At 43.9% G+C, this 24,718-nt stretch overlaps 2 protein-coding genes across 3 annotated transcripts in view; one reads left to right on the top strand and one right to left on the bottom strand.

Annotated features, from left to right (window-relative positions):
* LOC113033639 (solute carrier family 28 member 3) overlaps window positions 1–18,838 on the bottom strand; it is a 47,300-nt gene extending 28,462 nt beyond the window's left edge. Inside the window, exon 1 of one of the 2 annotated variants that reach the window (XR_013912682.1) lies at window positions 17,672–18,838. Coding sequence is in view for 1 of the 2 variants with exons in the window: in XM_026187633.2 (XP_026043418.2) it covers window positions 17,672–17,755 (84 nt within the window). In the remaining variant the exon portion in view is untranslated. The remainder of the gene's footprint in view (window positions 1–17,671) is intronic. The other variant, XM_026187633.2, reaches the window with a different exon arrangement.
* A 2,625-nt stretch (window positions 18,839–21,463) lies between these two features.
* Window positions 21,464–24,718, top strand: part of ntrk2a (neurotrophic tyrosine kinase, receptor, type 2a) — a 103,461-nt gene continuing 100,206 nt past the window's right edge. Inside the window, exon 1 of the mRNA XM_080309260.1 lies at window positions 21,464–22,013. Coding sequence (XP_080165386.1) covers window positions 21,754–22,013 — 260 coding nt within the window. The 5' untranslated portion in view covers window positions 21,464–21,753. The remainder of the gene's footprint in view (window positions 22,014–24,718) is intronic.

The raw sequence follows: 24,718 nt of genomic DNA, 5'->3' as shown, positions 1-24,718 counted from the left end.
TCCTATTAGAGCGATTAGAACATGCTGTAGGTATTACAGGTACTGCACTGCAGTGGTTTGTATCATATCTATCTAATAGACTCCAATTTGTTCATGTAAATGGAGAGTCCTCTTCACACACTGAGGTTAATTATGGAGTTCCACAGGGTTCAGTGCTAGGACCAATTCTGTTTACATTATACATGCTTCCCTTAGGCAGTATCATTAGAAGACATAGCATACATTTTCACTGCTATGCAGATGACACCCAGCTCTATCTGTCCATGAAGCCAGAATAACACACACCAATTAGTTAAACTGCAGGAATGTCTTAAAGACATAAAGACCTGGATGGCCGCTAACTTTCTGCTTCTTAATTCCGATAAAACTGAGGTTATTGTACTCGGCCCTGAAAAGCCTAGAAATATGGTATCTAACCAGATTCTTACTCTGGATGGCATTACCTTGACCTCCAGTAACGCTGTGAGGAACCTTGGAGTCATTTTTGACCAGGACATGTCCTTCAATGCACATATTAAACAAATATGTAAGACTGCGTTCTTCCATTTGCGCAACATCTCTAAAATTAGAAATATCCTGTCTCAGAGTGACGCTGAAAAACTAGTTCATGCATTTATTACTTCCAGGCTCGACTACTGTAATTCATTATTATCAGGATGTCCAAAAAACTCACTGAAAAGCCTTCAGCTAATCCAAAATGCTGCAGCAAGAGTACTGACAGGGACTAGAAAGAGAGAGCATATTTCTCCTGTTTTGGCTTCCCTTCATTGGCTTCCTGTTAAATCCAGAATTGAATTCAAAATCCTGCTCCTCACATACAAGGTCTTAAATAATCAGGCCCCATCTTATCTTAATGACCTTGTAGTACCATATCACCCTATTAGAGCACTTCGCTCTCGCTTTGCAGGCCTACTTGTTGTTCCTAGAGTATTTAGTCCAAAAAAACAAAAAACAAAAAAAAAAACAAGGAACTGTTTTCCTTTAAAATGATGACGTCATCTTGCTGGTGAGGGAGGCTCGAATAAGTTGCGCGTGAGACTCCATTATCAGCAATATCTGGTATGAATGTGTGTGGATGTGTGACTGGACTGTGATGGACTGACGACTAAAAGTTTTAACTGACTTGATAATGAGACAAAAACGGTACCAACTTTAGGATTAGTAAATGTCCACAAACAATTCACCCAGCCTGTAAAAGAAGGGTGGATGTTTTGTCTTGCTTTGTTTTGTTTTTGCAAGAACAGAAGGATGACAGAGACTAAAGGGGGAGGCTGTAGCTTCACATGAGTGTGAACTGCAGACTTAACCCTTTGGTTGCTAATTTTGAGTTACTGATGTTTGCATTAAGAAAAGTGTGTTTTAGTAGCTGTGTTTCGATTAATGTATCACAGTATATTGTTGGGAATGTTAAATGCTAAAGGGAAGAAGAGGTTTGATTTCACTCATGACTGTCAGGGTTCCTGGGTCGTTGACCCAGTGATTTCAGTTTGTTCATGTTCAGTTTAGTTCGCCACATTAATGTTCTCACTTCCTGTTTTTTCCCCGTGTCAGTTTGTCTCCCCTGTCATTAGTCAGATTATGTTCAGCCCTGTACTCACCTGTTTCCAATCATTGTCATCGTTCAACCTGTGTATTTAAGTTCCTCGGTTTCACCAGTTCTCTGTCGTGTCATTGATGTACGTCTGATGGTAATGTGTCTCTCCGCCAGTATGTTCAGTTAGTTAGTCAGTCAGCCAGCCATTATTCCAGTCTTTCAGCCAGCCAGCTACTCCATCGTTCCTGCTTTATTCATTACCCTCCAATAAATCCTCTTCATTTCTGCACCGTGAGTCCAGCGTTTGGGTCATCTCTTCCACGCCTCCACACACACCGCTGACAGAATGACACGACCCGTGCCAAGAAGACACGCTTTTGACCCAGCGGACTCGGACCTTTTCGAGCGGCAGGACGCAGCGCTCTCCATTTGGGCGGAGAAGCTCAGGTGGAAACAGCGGTTCTTCTCAGAGAGGGAGCACGTCTTTGAGGGGACTCGTCTGGCTCTGGGTGGGCCTCGGAGACGCCGCGGTCCTCCACCTGCTGCCTCACCTGCATCGGAGCATTCGCCGCGGAGAGTGGGCATCACAGGCCAAGCTTCGGCTCCTCGCTCGTCCGCCAGCCGTTTTACTCACCGGACCTTCAACCTCGCCACGGCACGGCGGCTCCGCCTCGCACCTCGGCTCAATGGAGGCTCCCGTGCCAGAGGCTCGGTTGTGTACCCCGCCCGCTGCCTCTTCCCGGAGAAGGCGGCGCACACGCCACCATAACATGGACTGTTTTCAGATGGTGAGTTCCAGCGACTGTCTTCCACCCTCCACATTCGACTCTTCACTTAAAACAAATAGCAAACTTATCCCTGATCCGTGGGGTGTTTCCCTCCTGGAGGAGGATGTAGACTGGGAAGAATTTTTCAGCTCTGCTCCCTCTGAGCTGGGATATATTAAGGACAATATCCGCACTTCAACACCCTCGACGACCGTTCAATTAAAGACTGTAAATAGTGGTGGCAGGAGGACCAAAATAATCGCAGAGAAACCTTCCAGTACCACACACCCAGTCACTGTTTCCACACCCATCATTCAGCCTTTTCCTACCGGCGCAGCGGCCCAGATTCGGCCTTCCTCTTCAGCCGTTTCACCTCCTCAGAGGACTAGGGCCCAGCCCACACCCACACCGGTGCCAGCTCCCAGGAGGAGGGCAGCTGCGATCCAGTCCACCTCCACACCCGCTCCTGTTTCACGGGTGGGGGTGACTGGTGTCCAGCCACCTTCCGTGCCTGTCCCAGCGCCCAGGCTGAGGGCAACCAGAACCCAGCTTGACCTCCCTGGAGGCTTGGAAGAGCTAACCGGTCCACCTGCTACTTCACCTCTTCATCCACCTCCTGACCCAGCTTTTCACGCCCTCGCACTATCCCTGGTTAGGCTAGCTGAAGTGTCCCCTGCTCAGGCACCAGCTTTACTAGCCCAGGCTGTAGCTCTATCTCCCTGTCTAGCTCAGTCTTTAGCTCAGCCATCGGCCACACCAACCTCAGCTCCGTCGTCAGCCTCACCTACCTCTGTTCATCTTTTAGCATCTCCACTCCAGTCAGTTCCCTCAACTGCTGTTCAGCCTCCACTCCAGTCCCCTGTAGTCCAGTCGCCTCCCGCCCTTCAGTCCCCTGTAGTCCAGTCGCCTCCCGCCCTCCAGTCCCCTGTAGTCCAGTCGCCTCCCGCCCTCCAGTCCCCTGTAGTCCAGTCGCCCGTCCACCATCCTGTTCAGTTCCCGGACCTGCAGCCACAGCACCCAGAGCCAGCTGTGAGCTACCTTGCTTTTCAGCCAGGGGTTTCCGCACCCGCTGGCCCGGCCGCTTCCCTGCCAGAGGTCCCCGCACCTGCTGGTTCTGTCCTGTGTGTGCCAGGGGCTCCAGTACCCACTGGTTCTGAGACCGTTTTCGCTGGAGGGCCCGAGGAGCCCATCCAGCCTCATGCCTCGTCAGCTGGAGGGCCCAAGGAGCCCGTCCAGCAACCTTCCTCGTCAGCTGGGGGTTCAGGAGGACCGCACCAGCCTCCCGTCTCCGCTGGAGGGTCCGAGGGGCCCGTCCAGCCTCCTGCCACGTCAGCTGGAGGGTCCGAGGGGCCCGTTCAGCCTCCCATCTCCGCTGGAGGGTCCGAGGGGCCCGTCCAGCCTCCTGCCACGTCAGCTGGAGGGCCCGAGGAGCCCGTCCAGCCACCACCTGCGGCTGCCTCGCTTTCACCTAGCTCTGCTTCTGCTTCGCCTGGTCCAGCTTCAGCCTGTGCCTCGCCTGGTCCGGCCTCTGCTTCTGCCACGCCTGGTCCGGCCTCTGCTTCTGCCACGCCTGGTCCGGCCTCGGCTTCTGCCTCGCCTGGTCCGGCCTCGGCTTCTGCTTCGCCTGGTCCGGCCTCGGCCTCGGCTTCTGCTTCGCCTGGTCCTACAGCTGCTCCTCGTCGCCGGCGTGGTCGACCACCGGACCGCCTTCGCCTGAGTGGCCGCCGTTGCCTTCCGCACGGCCGGCCCCCGGACCGCCTTCGCCTGAGTGGCCGCCGCCCCCGGACCGCCTTCGCCTGAGTGGCCGCCGTTGCCTTCCGCACGGTCGGCCTCCCGAACTGGCCCCCTGAACTTTCTCGTCTCGGCCTCGGACCACGTGGCCGCCCACCGGAACTGTCTCATCTCGACCGCCGCAGCCGCCCACTGGACCGGCTCAGTGGTCGCTGCTGCCTTCCACGTGGCCGCCCACCTGAACTGTCTCGTCTCGGGCTGCTTGGCCGCCCACCTGAACTGTCTCTGTGTGGACTCCGTCCCTCCGTCCTGGGCCCCCTCCGCCCGCCCTGTTCTGGGTTTTTTTTTTTTTTTTTTTTTTCTTTTGGCCGTCAGGTGCCGGCCTTTGAAGGGGGGGGGGGTACTGTCAGGGTTCCTGGGTCGTTGACCCAGTGATTTCAGTTTGTTCATGTTCAGTTTAGTTCGCCACATTAATGTTCTCACTTCCTGTTTTTTTTTTTGTTTTTTGTTTTTTTTCCCGTGTCAGCTTGTCTCCCGTGTCATTAGTCAGATTATGTTCAGCCCTGTACTCACCTGTTTCCAATCATTGTCATCGTTCAACCTGTGTATTTAAGTTCCTCGGTTTCACCAGTTCTGTCGTGTCATTGATGTACGTCTGATGGTAATGTGTCTCTCCGCCAGTATGTTCAGTTAGTCAGTCAGCCAGCCATTCTTCCAGTCTTTCAGCCAGCCAGCTACTCCATCGTTCCTGCTTTATTCATTACCCTCCAATAAATCCTCTTCATTTCTGCACCGTGAGTCCAGCGTTTGGGTCATCTCTTCCACGCCTCCACACACACCGCTGACAATGACTGAACATGTTATTATTAACCATAGCAGGCCACTGTAAAGAGTCAATTAACTGGTCACTTAAACAGAGGTAAAAAAAAAAAAAAAAAAGCCAAAAAACTCTAGTAATATCTATGGATAACAGGGAAATGGTAGACTTGTCACACTCAAAATCGAGATATGTAATGATAAACACTGGTCCCTGTCTTTTAGGTCCTTTCATTGAAATAGTCCATAATTCAGAAAGGTAGAGATATAACCGACAGGGGCATGTGATAGGAGGTGGTGCTGCACAAGAACAAGAGTAAAATAAAGAAAAATTATTGTGTTTAGCTTTGATAAATTCAAATTAAAATGTACCATTACACACAGAGGATCAATATGAAATTCGATATATGCTAATTTTGCATGAAGTACATGACTGATAACTGTTCTGTCCTGAGCTTTTGTTTTTACAGCACCCACTTGACCACACCAACAGTTTCTCGCCACCAACAGGGGGTACTTGCAAAGAATAGGGAGGAATATCATCAAAACTGGGAAAGGTAAGCCCCGAAGGGAGTGATAACACCATAACTTTCACTTATGGTCAAATTCTCAAAATTTGACCCCAAACTTGAAAATTCTTCAAACATTTAGAGACAGAGTGGATAAACATAATGTCGCAAACCACATAAGGATGGAGCATTTGAATCGATAAGATGGTGAATTAACACGCAGTAAAATGTTGATCATGTTGATTATGTTTATTCCAGTGTGCAGAGCAAGGTTATTATTATTAACGAAAAGAAATGAAATAACGAAAACTAGAAGTGAAAAAACATTTTCGTTAACGGAAATATAATGAAAAAAAAAAAAGGAAAACTAACTAAAACTGTAATGAGTGTTCACAAAACTAACTAAAATTAACTGAATTTATAGCAAAATGTGTTTAGTTTCATTGATGTGTGCGTGTCCTACAATAGTCTAGGGTGAAAATGAAGTTTAGTTTCCAGATTTTTGCTGTCTCATTATGCCAGCAGGGGGCAGTACGTTAGTCGAGTTGTCTGTGTTGCTGCTCCGTCCACGCGCAGAATCATGTCAGGAAAAGTCGGGAGAAAGCGCCAGAGTCCAATTTGGGATTACTTTGAATATGACTGTGTTTTGGATAAAGCAAGTGTCTTGTAGTGGAAAGAGACAAATTATGAGGGACATTTATAAAGGGAAAAAATCCCACAAACCTTAAAGTGCACTTGAAAAGCTCACACAAGAAGACTAACCTAGCTTACCTTGAAAAGGTAAGGGAGCGCACTCAACCCTCAGCCCCAGAAACAGAAGCTAACCCCAGGCAAGGCAGCGTGATGCATCCCGAGACAACAGGACAGGGACATCTACATAACTGTGTGAGTCAATTGCCTTCAAAAAGATTATCAATTCACTTGAACCAAAATTACGAACACCTGGTGCTGCAAGAGTTAATTGTCTCAATACCCAAGGATAAGCAGAAGAGCATGGCTGATATGATGAAACTGGGATTTTGTTACACTTAATTTTGGCAAACACAACTAAAACTATAACTGACACTAATCAAAACTAAACTGAAACTAAGGATTTTCAGAAAATAAAAACTAGACTAAACTAGCAAACAATTGGTAAAAACTAATTACAACTGATATAAAATCTGGAGTCAAAACTAAATAAAAATAAAAATATTGCAAAACGATTAAAACCCTGGTGCAGAGATTGGCTAATCTGACCAGGAAATGTTATAAAATGGATTGTCGGAACAGTCAGCGTTAAAGTCACCTTTGACAGTCCAGACTAAGATGTCTGGACATCGCCATGTTGGACATCTTCAGGGCGGAAAAGGGTTGGTGTGACCAAGGTGTGGTTTGGCTTGTTGTATGTAGAGCAGGGCGATATGGCCAAAAATATTTATCACGATATATATTTGAAAATTTGCGATAACGATATAACTGACGATATAATTGATGCGAGACAAAATACAACTCCACAACGTTACTAGTGCAAAAAGACAACCTTCCATTTATTTTCACTTAAACAAAAAGCTGGTTTTTATGTACATTGAAGCTTTATAAAAATGTAACAGTGCAAATGCAAATTCCTTGCTGAAAGTTTAACCAAAAGGCATTTCCAGTAGAAATGGGCTGACATATCCTGAGCATAACCATGTATAATATCCACTGAAGTTAAAAAGAGGTGCATTGCAACATTAAACTGCAGTGTGCAGTAGCCTACGTATTTTTTGGACCATAAGGTGCACGGGATTATAAGGCACATTAAGCGAAACAAAGCAGTCAGATAAATCAAACTTTATTAAACTCATTTTTCTTGCTTCCTCCACTTCTGTACCTTAATTCATTAATGTTGAATTCTCTGGCAGCTGCTCTATTCCCATGTTGTTGCAGTATATTAATGACTAACCTTGTATTGTGGATGGATTATCTCAGTTGTTCTCCTGACTGAAGTTTGGTCCGTTTACAGCATCCTGCTATGCGATTGCATTTGTCTCTAACTATCAGGAACCTTAACGTTAACTTTTATAAGTGGAAAAGTGTTAGTGTTCGTCCTCCAGCTTCACTGTTTATGTTATGCTAACATAGCTGTGTCGCTAGCGATCACGTAGCACATCATTATATACCAGCTAGCCCAACTTCAGTAACCCTACAAACGTCACTGCTGTTTAGTTTTCTGTCTTCATTTATGTTGGAAGTGATAGCAGAGCTGTACGTTTGAATTTTTTCAGAAATCTCTCAGTCAGAACATGCAATATCATGCTTAGGTAACTAGCGAAACTAGCGAGCTAACTTCCGCTAGCTTCCTGCTAACTTCTAACTCCGTTAAATGTAATAAATTTTGTTTTCATGGATGCCTGGAAGTAGGGATGGGTACCGGTGTTCTGACATAAACGGTAGTAACCAGTTGCCTGTTATCGGACCCGGAGTTAGCAACATCCCCCAAAAACACGAAGAATAGTTGGGTTGCGGTCACGTGGTTCTGATGACGTGCGGAGGCAGCGCGATTTTTGAGTGGAGGGTGGAAGTAAACATGGAGGACACTGTGGAGAGTCAGGAGAGCAGCTATTGTGCAACTTTAGATCCCGTTTCTCGGGAGAGATATAAACAGATAGTTAAAAAATATATCGGACGTGATCCGTATTCTTTGAAAATGTCCGAATACACCACAGAAGTAAAGGATTTGCCTACTATCGAGGCTGTGGATATCACCAACTACTTGGTCCTCCAGACTTCTTACTACACTAGGCAGCAAATGAAAGCTTTCAAGAGTCTGGAGGCGTACAATTTTTTTGTCAGCGGGTGGGTCCACAACCTTGGAACAAAACGTCTCCGTGATGGATACAGTTTGGTGTTTGCAAGGGTGAGTGTTTGTGCTTATATTGCTTTATCTTAAACACGCTAACAGTTAGCGGTAGCGGCTTTAACGTCAACAAACATGCCACATCCTTAGGACTTCGTTAGAGTGACAGTTGTTTGTTTCAAGGTAAACCATTCTCAGCGGTCTAACGAGACACCTCTGAAGACTTGGGTAATTGCAAAGGAGGATGGAGAAGTGATTGCAGCTCATTGCAATTGTATGGCAGGGTTAGTAGCCTGTTCTCCACTGTCACTAGGCTCAAATCCGGGCTCTCAGCCGTCTGTTGCATATCCAAAATCGCCTCTGCACATCGATGCTGTTCTGCCTTAAGCTTCATTCTTTTCTCTCGTTTGAGAACTGATTCCGATCTGGGTTTTCGTTCGTAGCCGAGATTGACCGTCGGAGCCCAGTCCTCCGACTCTTCGTCATCCAAAGCACTTGGGCAGCCTATAGTCCCAATCAAGTCAATATTAGACTACTAACTTAAAAGCACTAAGTAAACGAGAATTTAACGACAACCTAATGCTAATAAGTTCGTTTGCAAACATAACATTACCTCTGACGAAGTGGTCGCTGCAGACACGGGCATTGGCAGACTCTGCTCCTCCCGACTGTAAACGTAAATTTAAAATCCATTTTTTCCTACGTTTTTCGGTTAGAATTTTCCATTTTTCTCCTCTTCGTTGGGCTATTTTTGGTACCCTAAAATACCGTTTATCAGTTTCTCTGGTCGACCTACTGGAGCATCCGTAAACACAACAGGACATAGGCATTTTGCGTACTGTCTGTCTGTGATTTTGCGCTTATCTTTTTCACTTCCGACCGCCAGTCAAATTTCGCGCTTTACATCGACGTCACGTCTACGTCAAATGAAACCTAGCTATAGAGTCCTGGCCCCTAGCCCTGTCAGTGTAGCAGAAATGATGACGGATGATGATGCAGCAGCAGCCGTTCTTCTCTGCGTGAGTAGCTTAATGTTGTTCGTGTGTAATTTACGTTGAGTAGGCTAACCACGTTATTACATTAATGCATGTAAGGTGAACTAGCAAACATCATCATAGCTACATGCGGCTCTCTTCTTGTTTGATGGCAGATACTCCCTTCACCCTGGCCAAAAAGGCTAAAATGACCAAAGAAAAAGTGGAAAACAGTTAAACATGAGAGGTTTTGGACAAAGTTTGTGTTTTTTCCATTGTTTAAGCACTGCTTCCAGCCAAGAGTGATACCATATATGCCCCATAGCTGCAGAAAAGGCTAACATTGTTATCTTTTTACAAAAAACAGCTGAACATGAGAGGTTTTTGGACCAATTTTGTGTTCTCCATTCTTTAAGCACCGGTTTGAGCACCGTTTGAGCACCGGCACCGTTTCAAAAGTACCGATTTGGCACCGGTATCGGATAAAACCTAAACGATACCCATCCCTACCTGGAAGTTAAACTTCATAGTTACACCTGATAAAGCAGCAATGCTGATTGTTTTATTAAAGATGAAAGAATTTAGACAGTTTTTTATGGAGATATGGAGCTTAGGACCCAGATTGCTCCCAGATTTAAGAGCATCTTAGTCCAACAAATACGACAATAACGACGGCCGCTTGCATGTTCTGCAAAAAATGTGCTTTGTCGTGTATCTGACGGACAAACACCAAACCAGTTCCACATCACTGAAGTTGCACCATTTTTTCAAACCAATTCTGGTTCATCTGTTTCACTCAACAATCGGCCATGTACGTATGAAAACAAAGGCACTGCGCATGCCCATTTTACTCATATTCTATCACGATATTTCATTTTCCTATTGTTGCCTAACATTATATACGGTATAATATGGCCCAGCCCTAGTTGTATGTATATTTCAAGATCATATGGCTCTGAATGAACCAGTTACCAGGGCATGGAAGGAGGACAGACTCATTAAATGAGGAGAAGGATTTTTCTGGGATTGGAGATCCTCTGGGTGAGTGGTTGACTAAAAGCATGCATAAAATAAAAGCTATTTTTTGTTATTGATTGGTAATAGATTGATAATTGGCCACATTTACAGCTGTATTGACTTGTTGTGGATGCAGTCTACTTCTACTTTACTAAAGGACAAGATCAGAGAGGCTAAGGACAATTACAGGAGGAAGCTGGAGTGGAAACTCCAGCAGAACAGCATGAGAGAGGTGTGGAGGGGCATGAAGACCATCACTGGATTCAGGCCAACCAACAGCAGGGGAGCTGAGGGAGGTGAGAATAGAGCCGACGAGTTGAATCTGTTTTTCAATAGATTCGACACCACAGTGTCTGCTCCCACCCCCACAACCTCACCTGCAGTCAGCCTGGAATCCAGAGCCACACCACTGTGCCAGCCTCTCTCTTCACATGTTGCCTCCTGTGAGATTCCTGACACCCCTCCCCCACCCATCACCTTCACTCAATACCAGGTTGAGATGCAAATGAGGAGACTTCACTCAGGCAAGTCTGCTGGACCAGACGGAGTGAGTCCCCTTGTCCTCAAGGCCTGTGCCCCCCAGCTGTGTGGAGTCTTTCATAAACTGTTTATGCTGAGTCTGAGTCTGCAGAGGGTCCCGGTGATGTGGAAGACATCATGCCTCGTCCCTGTACCAAAGACGCCTCGTCCCAGTGGCCCCCAGGATTACAGGCCCGTGGCACTGACCTCCCACATCATGAAGACCCTGGAAAGGCTCATCCTGGACCAGCTGCGACCCATAGTAAGACCACATCTGGATCCCCTTCAGTTCGCTTATCAGCCTCGTCTCGGAACAGAGGACGCCATCATCTACCTGCTCAATCGTGTCTACACCCATCTGGACCAGCCGGCGAGCACTGTGAGGGTCATGTTTTTTGACTTTTCCAGTGCTTTCAACACCATCAGGCCGACCCTCCTGGGTGATAAGTTAGCAGCGATGCAGGTGGATGCTTCTCTGGTGTCCTGGATTGTTGATTACCTGACAGGAAGACCACAATATGTACGTCTCCCACAGTGTGTGTCTGACAAGGTGATTAGCAACACAGGGGCACCACAGGGGACTGTCCTCTCCCCCTTCCTCTTCACCCTCTACACCACAGACTTCAGCCACTGCACAGAGACCTGCCATCTTCAGAAGTTTTCTGATGACTCTGCGGTGGTTGGATGCATCAGCAGGGATGATGAGACAGAGTACCGGGCTGTGGTCGACTCCTTTGTCACGTGGTGTGAGCAGAATCATCTGCAGCTCAACGTGGCAAAGACCAAGGAACTGATCGTGGACTTCAGGAAGACCAGGAAACACTTGACCCCTGTTTCAATCCAGGGGGTCAGTGTTGACATTGTGGAGGACTATAAATACCTTGGAGTACACATTGACAATAAACTGGACTGGGCTAAAAACACCACAGCACTTTACAGGAAGGGCCAGAGTCGTCTCTATTTTTTGAGGCGACTGAGGTCCTTCAACATCTGCCAGAAAATGCTGAGGATTTTCTATGAGTCTGTGGTGGCCAGTGCGATCCTCTATGCTGTTGCATGCTGGGGGAGCAGGCTGAGGGTCGCAGATGCCAACAGACTTAATAAACTGATCCGTAAGGCCAGCAATGTTGTGGGGATGGAGCTGGACTCCCTCAAGGTGGTGTCGGAGAGGCGGATGCTGTCCAAGATAAAGACAATGTTGGATAACACCTCCCACCCACTCCATGACATGTTGGTCAGTCACAGGAGCTCGTTCAGTGAGAGACTGAGATTACCGAAAAGCACCACTGAACGACACAGGAAATCATTCCTGCCTGTGGCCATCTCCCTGTACAACGCATCCACTTAACACACTGTTTGCTGCTACAACTACACATGTTTCTTTTCCAAATATTTATTTATAAGTGACTTATGTATGTATGTATGTATATATATGTATATATTGTACTATTCTTAGTTAGCGTATTGTCTGTCTTGTCTTAATGTTGGTTTAAAATGGAGCACTGTAACAAAAAATAATTTCCCCCAGGGATCAATAAAGTATTCTGATTCTGATTTGATTCTGATTCATGTTTAAGCACTCTAATTAACAGATTGAAAATAGTGACATTAAAGGAAGAATATGCAGCGCCACCCTGTCAGACACCAGTGACGGTGGGGCTCAGTGATGAATCAGGTGAGCTGGATTCATGGCTGAATCAAGACTAAGATTCCCCTGCTGTGGTCAGTAAGGGAAAAACGGGGGAAAATAAAATTTAAAAGAGGCATTTATAAACGTTTATGTGTCAAGTTTATAAACGGGATAAAAAGGGGGTGTTTTACTGTTATTTTAGCATCAGCATTATTGTTACATCAGAATCATATAACAAGCATTGCATTGATCATTTATTGAATCTTTTGACATTATACTAACATTTGTGTTCCAGTGATTGTTATAACCTCAGGTTAATCTTCTATTTACAGGTGTCAGGATAATCATATGATCTTTCATTGCAGGTGTAACCATGATCATTTTTATACATATTGCAGTTTGTTGCTCGTTATAGAGTTGTGCTCAAGTTAATAAGGGTTAAAAGCTACAGTCAACGTGATGTTTGGCTGATCTATGGACTGGGGTGACTTCGAGCATAGAAGGCCGCACACGCTTACATAACACTGATATCATGTTTTTCTTTGTGATCTTTTATTCAGTTATATTTTTTGCTAAGTTTTAAGTAGTGGCAGTTAATTAAACGACATTCATTTAATATTACATACCTGATTCAGAGCATTACACACAGATCAACTTAACAATCTGCACATATTCTCACTAATGCAGATAAATCCTCTCCCTTTCAATTACAACGTGTGGTGAGACAGGGGGATCCCCTCTCACCGCTTCTTTTTGATATAGCCCTGGAGCCCCTAGCCATTAACATAAGAAACCACCCAGGTATACAGGGAGTTAAATTTGGGAATGTGGAAAGTCTTGTTAACATGTATGCAGATGACTTACTGATCTGCCTTTCCAAACCAGAAATCTCACTCCCTAATCTTTTAAATTGTATTAAACACTTTGGGAAATTATCAGGATATATGATCAATTGGGATAAATCTGAATTTATGCCAATAACAGATAATCTATGCCCAAAGTTCCTCAGCTCACTCCCATTCAAATTAGTAACTACGTCTTTTACCTATCTTGGTCTTAAGATCTCTAAAAATCCCAAACTCCTTTATAAATTGAATTTCCTGGAAATGCTGGATAAGCTCAAAGAGGATATTAGAAAATGGAAACTGCTTCCTCTGTCTCTGATCGGTCGAATAAATGCAGTTAGAATGGTGTCTTTGCCACGATTTTTATATCTTTTTCAAAACCTTCCTATTCACTTGCCACTTAAATTTTTTAAGCAGCTTGATTCATTGATTCACTCATTCATTTGGGCAGGAAAACCCCCTCGGATATCCATGGCTCATCTTCAAAAAAACACTTCCTGCGGGGGGTTAGGTCTCCCTGTGTTTAGATATTATTATTGGGCAGCAAATTCAAGAGCTCTATTGCACTGGCAGTGGGGTTCGCCTATTGATTATTGCCATGACAAGCTTCCGATCTGGCTCCAGGTAGAGGCAGCAACAGTATCTGAAGCCTCATTACCGGTCTTATTGTTTTCTAACACGGGTTCTTTTAACAATTCGCTCAGTCGTAATTTTGTTGTTAAACACTCTTTAAAGATATTAAGTCAAATTAGGAAATCTCTCAAACTACCTGATTTTTCAGTAGGAATGCCAATAATACATAACTACTTGTTTAAACCAGGTAAAATGGATGGAATGGGGGAAAAGGGATTGAAATACATTGAGGACTTATATACAGATGACAAATTTATGTCCTTCCTTCAACTTCAAGAAAAGTTTCAATTACCTCAATCACATTTTTTTCGTTATCTTCAAATAAGGAATTTTGTTCAACAAAACTTTTCAGACTTTCCACTGAAGCCACGAAGTTATACTTACTTTGATATAATTCGGAAAGCAGATTTTAAACGTTTGATATCTCAGTTTGTTAAGTGCTTTACAATCCCAGTTGATTCCGACCGAATTAAGAAAACATGGGCTGAAGACCTCTGTCTGAAGACCAATGGTCAAATTGTTTGTCCAATATTCAGAAAGGCTCAATAAATGCCAGATATAAACTAATCCAGTTTAAAGTCATTCATAGACTACACTTTTCTAAACTTAAACTTAACCGGATCTATAATTCTGTATCCCCCTTATGTGACAGATGTAAAGTCGGTGAAGGTTCCCTTGCACAATTATTTTGGCATTGCCCGGTTTTGAATGCTTTTTGGAGCCGGATTTTTATGTGGTTTTCAAACCAATTTAGGAAAAAAGTACCACGTGATGGTATGTTGGCTATACTTGGATCATTTGCATCAGTCGAATCTTTTTCCTTTTCACAAAAACAGATAATTACAATGGGTATGCTGGCTGCAAAGAAACTTATTCTTTTACAGTGGCGGTCTTCTTCGGCCCCGTGTTTTAACAGGTGGCTTAATGAGATGGTGTCTGTGGCCAGGGTGGAGCAGATGAGATTTGATAGAGAGGGGAAACTGGCGAGTTTTTGTATGATTTGGCAACCATTTCTAGAATTCTTAAAAAAATAACTGATCATAATTCATGCCTCACACTCCGCGTGAATTATTTTATTTGTTTTTTTTTCTTCCTCTTCTTTTTCTTCTTTTTTCCTTTCTTTTTTTTCCCTTTCATGCTTATAAGTTCACAAATGTTAAAAACAGTAATTGTTCTTGGTTGATTTTGTATAAGCATGTTATGTTTAATTTAAATGCAAAAATAAAATTTAAGAAAAAAAACAAAAACTTAACAATCTGCAAAACCTTGTAGCTGCAATATTGTGTCTCCATAAGGGACAGTTGGCTCCAGGAGATAAGTGGGAGTCAGTGCCTGTCCTCGAGAAGGAGAGGATATTCCTTTGCTGTGTCAAAAGTAGTCAACAAGTTCATATTCAAGTGAAGTTCATATTATTACAGGTTTTGTTTCTTGGCAATTCTGCAGACGCAGCCTCTGGGCGGAGCCAGGAGTTGAACAGATCTAACATGACAATTAAATTGGTTTCATTCCCTGGCACAGGCTGACAGGACTGGAGCAACGACACTGGATAGGAGAAGGTCTCATACTTTCTAAGATATGAGGTCACTAAGCTTTTCTTTTAATTTTCTAGCTCCGTTGATTTGACACATGGGAATGTGTCAAAAAAGGGGGGGGGGGGGGAGTTGAGTTTTAACATCAAACAAGGATTATATGAACATTTTTATGACTTCATTTGTGTTTTAATAACTTAGGTATGGTAAAGCTTAAGCGAATAGTGACCCAAGAGGTTTCCGGACTTTTTTAGAGATCCAGTGAGAAGCATAAATCATTATTTCCATGTTTAAGCATTAATCATTGAAATGAACTGAATAGCGTTTAGATGATAAAATGCCTGTGTTCATGAGAAGCTGAGTACCACACTGGAGAGGAAACCGTGGGACAGTAGGCGGAAGCAAACACATGATTTTTGGGGGGCAAATGTTAGGATTAAAAATGGCTAATTTGTTTTTGATGTCTTTTGTTAAAATGAGTGGTTTTAATAATTTTCAGACACACCTTGCAAATGTGCTTATAATGAGTCGGCACTCGGTCTTTTGGAGGTCATAAGCTTCGTTTGGCGTGATGGTCCGGACTGATATATTGCAGGTATTGACTTTGAGTGCAGAGGGCTAAATGCAAACACGCTTACACACACATGGGATATGATTAGAATAAGTCCCTGGGACATTCTGAATATTCTAAACCAATTCTGAATCGCCAGAAGATCAGTAGATAACAACATTAAATTATTAGAGCTAGGCAGAGAGGTGTTTTGGTTTTCTGTCTCTTACAGAGAAAGGAACAGACACCAGATGAGGTCACAGATATACGAGGATCCTTCACAACAGAGACAGACACAGTGACTGCCGAGACACCAACTGGGTCCAAGTGTCATGGCGTTTGGGCTCCGATTAGTCACCTCAAAAGGATGGATCCCATAAACACAGTAATAAGCATGAAGGGGTTGGCGGAAATCCAGGAACACCAGACCAACGAGGTTCGAGAGGCTCTTGGTCAAAAGGGGGACACGTTCCTGTTCCTTTTTCTGGAGGATACACAGGACACACAGGACCCGAGGATACACAGATCGTTCTTTGAAATCGGGGCAGAATAATCCCCTGATCTGTGCAACGACTGAAGGGTTGTCTAACCCCTGAGGTTGAAGAAAGAAGAGCAGAGGATAACCCAACTGGAAGACACTGGTAGCTGCAGCGATAAAATAAAGGCTAAAAGCTCCTTGGACAGAGGTTCTAGTCTGGGTACGTTTGAAGGGTATAAGGTAGCACCAAAATAAAGCTGTGGAAGAACTGGGGAGTGATGGAGGTGTCATCTGTACCGGCTACTGTTGTAATAATAGTTTTTCTTGCATCTGAACTGCGCAAACACAGAGGTCATCTCACATATGGTTCGCCCATCAGGGGGACAAAGGACCTCAGGAGTGAGAAGAAATGAACCCTGCCACACTGGATTACAGGGTGTAGGTGAGCTCTTTATTCTAAAGAGCTCATCAGGGGGAATGTTGGATTATAATATTATTTTATGCCATGTTATACCCCTAATTGAAGATTGTGAATTATTATGTAGTTTTAGTTTGCATTATTCTCCTGAATTAGAAGAAGGTGATAACTATTGCATTTGTTAAACTGATTTGCATTACATTAGACTGCTGATTTATTGTGAATGAATGACATTGTTTTATGATGCATTATACTGCTGAGTTATAAGAAATACTGTTCGCAGAAAGTCATCGCCTTATTTGTCTGAGTAGAAGAGAACAGAACATACTGGAGTTTTCTGCCCCAACTCAGCAGGAGCAGATAAACAGGGAGCCAAGGTCGTAGCTTAGGCGCTGTGTGAGAGAAAGAATGTGAATGTTTAGGCTTTTATGATAAGGTGGGGCCACTAGAGGCTATAAGAGTTTAATCAATGCTCCACCATTTTGAGATCTGATGCTGTCTGCGTACGGTGTCCATCTCCCACGCGTGTGATCATTAAAATCATCGTTTGACTCAACCCGGCCGGACCAGTGTTGTTATTGTGGTTTTTCCTCTTGTATCCATCCCCAATATTTGAATCCGTAACAGTTTTTAGTTAACTGTAATCACCGTGCCAAGGGTGAATCTCCATGTGTTGGCTGCAGGTGTAAATATGCCGCTCTAGCTCAAAAAACATTTGAGTTGGTTTAATTGTCCTCAGAAGCCTCAAAGTTTATTGTCAACTTCAGTAAAAGTCAGAAGATAGATGTTATTTTAATTATTAAATATAAAACAAACAAACAAACGTAGCTCAAACCATCTTGTAATCGAAATGATCGAAAAGGTTCCAGTTCTTTTAAGATTGTTTTATGCCTTACTTACCTCTGATTCAAAGGCCTCATTGTCATTTCCTTGTTTTCCATCCTTATTTTCTATTATATCCAGCTCCATTTCCTTGCTCTTCATTGACTGTATGTCAGGCACTCACTGGAAGACTTTAACCCCACCTGTCCCAACCTTTTCCCCTCCCTTCCTCCTTTCAACTGACTTCACTCCCCTCTCGAATAGTGTCCACTATTTGTTACTAATGCATGGCTACTAAATGGCTTCTTCTTTTTTTGGACTGCTGTCTGCTTGGATGATCAAATTATGTAGTTAAAAAGTCACAGATGGGATACTTCATTGTTCTTTTGCTGACAGGGATGGTTATTGGTGCATTACTTTCTAAAAGCTTCAGTCATTTCCTTTGGTCCTTTAGCAGCCTGAGAGGACACTCTGTATATGTGCAGACTTTCTAAAATGAAACAAAGCAGAAGTTCATCACTTATTAGATTAAACTCCCAGCTCACTGGAAACATTGTGTTGTACCTTCTGAAAATTGGCTTTTTAAGTATCCCGTCTGCCACTAGAGAGCACTGGTGTATAATCTGTCAGTAGAACCACAATTCAAATGACTTGTAGAGGTTCAAATAAGTTCACGAACCCCCGTGACATGCTGTACAAAACCACAGTAGTAAAGAAACATCAAAACAAAACATTTATATGTAGGAAAATCTATAACAGCGGAGCATAACTGGAGGCATGTTGAACCACTGACAAAAAAAAAGAAAAATAAAGAAAACTTTTAACTTGACTTTCTTAAAGTTAAAAGAAAATTAAGAACAATTTCCAAATTTTACTTCCTTTCATTAAAATTGCTCATCATGTCATGCATTTGTTCCTTTTAATCACAGCTCTGCAGTAATAATTCTGTTCAGAAAGTGACATTCAGACAATTTTTAGACTTGTGGGTTCCACTGAAGACTACTATCTCCTCATACTTTGATGTAGCCAGAAAGTACATTAGAAAGAGAAGAGAGGAGGGAAATAGTCCAGACCGACTGAGGTTTGTCTCTCCACGGGTTGTGTGTTGTGTGCCAAACCGCCTCACATTTACTGAAAGAAGAAACACATTCACCTCAGCGATGTTTTCATTACATACTCCCATCTACTCACTGGTCTGCTGTTCCAGTCATGACCCGGGTTCTGTTACTCTCAGCTTTGGGCTAAAGCAGCATATGGTCCCAAATAAATAAACCGTAACAAGTTCTGGTAAAAGTTTGGACTTGAAAATGACAAGACATTGTTCCTCATCTTGTGCAAACCTGAGGTAACAGCCGTAAGTACACATATTATGTTCTCAGTCAAAGAAAACCCAAGAACAGAATATGATGCAACAACAGGAAGCAGCACAGGTGGCTTTAATGGAGCGACATGATTGCAAAGCAGCGGCCAAAGCAATTATGACTCAACAACGAATGACTGTGACGATAAAATAGGCGATTGGGATTCAACAACATCTGATCTGAAAGGAACACAGGGGAGACTGTGATGATTGTATACTCGACTGTCATCACCTCGAAGTGGATATTTCTGGGAGCAATCTAATCCTGTATCTAAATGGACCCATCAAGAGATTAATTGAATATTATTTGTAGCCCCAGTTTGATGGTTATTTGCAAATACTTGTAAAGATACAAAATAGTTGTGAGCATAATGAATGAAAACCGATGCAATTCACCAGTCTCCACACAGCCAGAGGCAAAGATCTTTACATCATGATGCCATGCTGTTATGGGGGGAGCTGGATGACATCATGAGAATGCGCACATACATCAGCCTCAAACAGAGTTCATCGTTTATTAATAAACAGATTTATATATTTAAATGCCATCTCTGATTTTTATTTCTAGAGCTGATTCATTTATGACTCACCCACTAACATTTTTCAAATGGATGTGTTTTTCTTTTCTTTTTTGTGAGGCAGAACTCATCCAAAAGAAAGTACTTTAAAGGAATGTCCCATCTAATTTCAATAATTAAAGTCTGACTCTAGATAAGCTGCTTATTTTATTCAAAGAAGCTCGTTTTTGGCAAAGGGTTATCAAGATATGACATGGATTAAACCCTATACTAACTGCCAGAGGGGTATGGCTGCCAAATGAAACGTCCAAAGAGACACCTTTAACATATTTGAATGTCAATTTATGCGCGTACAGTTTAAATACATTGAAAGTGGTGATTTAAACCATGAAACATGCTGATTCACAAGAAGCCAAATGTATTGTGTGCTGTGGTAGGCGCACAGTGCTGTATGGAAAACCCATTCTGAGGATGACAGACGGTTCGCCTGGTGTTATTAATATATCACAGACCTGTAACACAGGTTGCATCCTGTAAAGGAGCAGAGAGGAATCTGAATATTCTGTTTTTGTCAGACACAATTTTTTTTAATTGGTACACCCACGTTGCTCTGTGCAGAGTGCATACACCCCAGTTTGTGAGGCAGACACCCACCAGATTGGTCTGCACACAAACAGGGCTCCATAATTACGCTCCTCTATTCAGCAGCACTGCCTGTGCGTCAGCACAAACGTCATATTAGAGCTGCACATGGGGGACGGAACATTGGAGAGGAGAGGAGAGGAGAGGAGAGGAGAGGAGAGGGAGCCTCGCAGATGTGGCGTGCTGGGGCTTCTGCTGCTTGCAGGCAGATGTTCTGTCATCCTCTGTCTCTCACTTATAAGGTGAACGACTGTGGAGGAGTAGCTCTGTTCTCCAGTTGTAGAGAGCAGGGAGAGACCAACTCTTATGTTAGCAATTCATCCAGCTGAAGGAGATCTGGCCTATAGTAACAGGGTGACTGGCATACAGCCGTATAACTTGCACTCTAAGATGACATGTTATTGATTCAGGTCTGGTTTGGCTGAGAGCCATAATATTTCATCATTATGAAATATGGCCTAATGATTTAATATGGTGACGCCAGGTGAAGTACATGCCAGCTAAAGACCTGATGATCAGTGATTGCTCACTCTTTCTCTGTACATATTACATCCAGCCTGCATCTTTAAGCATCTCTCAGCTCAGTTAGAAATAAAGCTCCAGGATATTTAAACACAGTCGGCTACTCTAACATGTCGAATGAGGATTAAATAGGAAGCGACTGCGAAAAACAGCTTTGTTTTTCATTGATTAGCTGTGTACCGTTCCAGAAGTATTACAGCCAGATGATAATCATAAAAACGATGGCAACAGTGTTGATGAGAATGATTACGACAATTAGAGCCTCTAAATTGATAGCCCCTTGTATCTCATTTAGTCAACGATCTGAAGCCAGGTAGCGGATAAATTAAGTAAGCTGTTCAGAGCACAGGTCTTTCCACGCCTCTGTCTTTCTCTTTATGTCAGATAAGGACGCTCACATCTTGCTACAAGGAAACTTAACTAAACCAAATGAGGATAAATTATTAACCAGACAACACGCGTGGAGAGCGAGCACAGGCTTTGGTGATGTGCCCCTTGAGCAAGAAACAGTTGTGCTCTTCCCCTGACCCTTCCCCCGGACCTTCCTGAGAGCAGGGTACGAGAACCGGTTCTCTAAGAGGGCATCGGTGATGTTTATTCACGGCGTGCATTGATGCTCCTTCATCCTCTTCATCCCGGCGAAGGTGAGGTGCGGTGCTCACCTTCTGACTGTCATTTTGTACACCTACATCACCACCACCACTAACAACAACCGAAAATTACCCTCCACACACGACAACTCTGTCGGGAGGAGGTTCCGGTGCTTGTCAGCTGAGAGAGAGAGGGGGGGAGAGCGAGAGCGATCCTCCTTGGCACACATTGCCAGTGTGGCAGTGAGATTTTGACTAACTGGCTGACTGACTGGGGGATTCTGGAGGAATCACACGGGGAAGGGACTACACGCTCTCCGGTTTTCTCTTTTTCCCACCCCTTTCTCTCCTTCTAGTCTGTCATCGCCGGAGAGGTCGATGGTTTTGTAGCCTGCATCCATCTCAGCGGCGGATTTTGTTTTATTTCTCCTCTCCTCTATTGGCCGAACCGGGGCTGATCCCAGCCAACCTGGGCCGGGCCGTGGAGCTATTCAGCGAGCCTTATAGCTGAAGTTGGCGGCACCCGAGATGAGCGCCTTGAGACCCGGGAGCGGGGCTCTCTCCTCGCCGGGGAGACGGTTTGGGTCGTGGCGGTGCTGCTGCTGGTGGTGGTGGGTGTTGGTAGTCGGGGTGGCGGTAGGTTCGGGTGATCCGTGGATGTCCGCCGAGGCATGCCCCTCTTCTTGTTCCTGCAGCAGCACCAGGATTTCTTGCGTGGACCCGGAGCGGGGTATCAATGCCTTCCCCGTCCTGCAAACCGAGGCAGAGATGGAGAACATCACCGACATGTGAGTTTCCCTCATAAGCACCGGTTCACGGAGAGATGTGAAGCTAATGCATCAGGGGCAAATCAGCATATTTTTCCCGACTTTATCCTTTTCCAGCGGCCCACATTTCCCAGAACTTCCCAAATAAAGAAACGGCATCCTTCACCCCTATTCAGCCAATTGTATGGGGAGCTGACAGATACACAGTCAGCAAAGAAAGCGGCCCAAATGTTGTTTATTTCTGATGTGATGAATGAATTTTAAAGCGAATTCGTAAATCCATATCACTTCAGGTAGGATTTTAAGTAACCGACAGCCTACACTTCTTTCCTCGTTGGCAAGGGTTTGCCTCAGAAAGGCATCAAGTGCAACCCACATTGCATAACAGACTCTTTGGCATCAAGGGGCACATCAGTCTTTCGGCACCAGCGAGGAAACAAGCTCGTTTAGAAATGAAATGCAACTGAAGCTGATGGGCTTTATTCTAACAAATAGACAGCTCAGTCTGCGCGCGTACGTGCTCGTGTTTGTGTGGAGACGCCAGACACTACAGTCCAAATATTAGCACAGACACTTCCCAAGATGGCTTATATGAGTGTAGGCTATCTAAATGAACCACACAGGCGGAGAGAATCGATGCTGAAGAAAGAAAAAAAAGAAAAGTGACGTTTTTCTTGTCAGACTCAACATTTTGCTGGCAGTCTCTTTAAGGTTGGTCGGGCGCAAGATGCCATAAATCTCAGTGTGTGTTTAGATGTACTGTATCATCTCCTCTCCGGGCTGTATTTGAGCTTTTTCCACTCACATTTAATGAAACGTCACTTGGCCTGAAAATAAGCTGAGGCACCTCTGCAGCCGAGACAAATTAAACGGGAGATTAAGGTTTTTAATTGCGCCAGCATATTTCTTGGCAAAGATAAACGGCCTTGTTGGTAATGACTTATGTCGGAGATAAACAGTTTTTATCGGCGGCCTTGGAGAAGCCTTGGAAGCTCTTTGAATGAGCCAGTGTGGTGAAAAGCACTGACCGAGTGCTTGGCTAATGTAAACAGACAAATTACTGATGACCGTGGAACTGCTAATTCCGAACGACCTTGCCAAAAAACAAAAAAAAACAAAAAACCTACTGTAGGTCATCGTGCGCCCTGTCGTATGTGCCGTTTTTGGTTGGACTTAGTTTATGACAGTTGATCTGAATCCTCAACAACTGGTCAGAAATCGATGTGCTGTATGGGTGTAACAGCTCACACAGTCTGCGGTGATGTCTCTTTTGTGCCCTAATGTGTAGCCTGCGGTATGTATATGCTCAGAATTCCAAACAAATCATACTTAGTCACCATCTGTTAAGAAAATATCCTTTAGAGGGGATTCAGGGAGGTGGCTGTGCTAATGACTGGATAATACAGACAATCATAAATGGCAATGTGTTTTGTTACGCACAGAAAATGCCCTCCTGCTTAAATACTGAAAACATAACCACGCGTACAGAAATTTCCCAGAGTTTGTATATTCACGCTTGTACCCCTACACCGACAGACAAAGGAGGCTAAAGCACATATGTGGGTATAATAATGGTTATTTAAAAGCTCAGTTAAATTCCTGCCAGCTCACTAAAACAGACATTCAGCGACGGCTTCGTCAAACATGTGCACACTTGTGTTATTTGACAGCAGCGTTATTATTCATCAAGACTGTCTGCTGTTCCCCTTTAGACTCTTTTGCAGGTGTTTATTTTATTTTATTTTGTTTTATTTTTATTTTTTAAGAGCAGACACCGAGTGACTAATTGGTGATTTATTTCCGATCGCAAACGAGTTCGTTCCACTAAAATCATTTTGTCACATTGTCCATGCATCACTGCCGTCAGGCTTTAGTAGTACAGTGTGCTCCTTATTGAGAAATACATTTCATTATCACCAGATTTTTTTCCCTACGTTTTTTTTCTAGTGGATTGTGATGGGAAATGAGGGGAAGGAAAGGATAGGTGTTGTGCACAAAAGGTTTTCTGCAGCACCCCAGACATGCAGATTGCATGGTGTACTATTTTAAGGAATTATATTCTTATTTAACCACCTGTATCTATGTTACTTACCCCCCCCCCCCCCCCCCTTTTTTTTCCCAAAGGGGCAGAAAACAGGCAGCAAAACACTAAGTAATCGGAAGTAAACACAACATCCACTTTATATGCAAGCCAAACCAATTGCATTGCAATTTAGAGCAATCACACTGACCAGTGCTACTATGGTAGCAACCCCCTAAATTCACCAGGACCCCCCTGCTAAAACAGGCCATGTGCTGTCCCTTCAGTCCTAACTCATTTATTTTTTCACTTGCATCAACTAAAATGTAATTATTATGGCATACATTGAGAAACATGAACTAAAAGTTACACCTGATGAATTTGCAATATTTCCCAAAAGAATTGCTCCTTCATTTCTACAGCCTTCAACAAATCAATCAATAGAGATGGTTTTTCTCACTCACTGCTTGTCTACCCCCTTGGAAAAAAACACATTATTTACTGACCTTGTGATTTAGCAAGGGAGTATGTGCAATAAGTGCAGGACAAAGGGCGGTGCTGTGACTGTTACAGTGTGTTCCCTTGATGGGAAAGACTGTCCAGAGCTTTTGTTTAGCTCTAAATGTTCTCAGAAATCCGATCCCGAAGCTGTGATATTCAAAGATCGCATATACTGCTTTCCAGCACACATTCGCACAGCTAAATT

The sequence above is a fragment of the Astatotilapia calliptera genome, chromosome 12 (genome assembly GCF_964374335.1).
Source record: "Astatotilapia calliptera chromosome 12, fAstCal68.1, whole genome shotgun sequence".
NCBI lineage: Eukaryota > Metazoa > Chordata > Actinopteri > Cichliformes > Cichlidae > Astatotilapia > Astatotilapia calliptera.
Note: the sequence above shows the minus strand (reverse complement) of the source record. Positions and strands in the feature narration are given on the sequence as shown.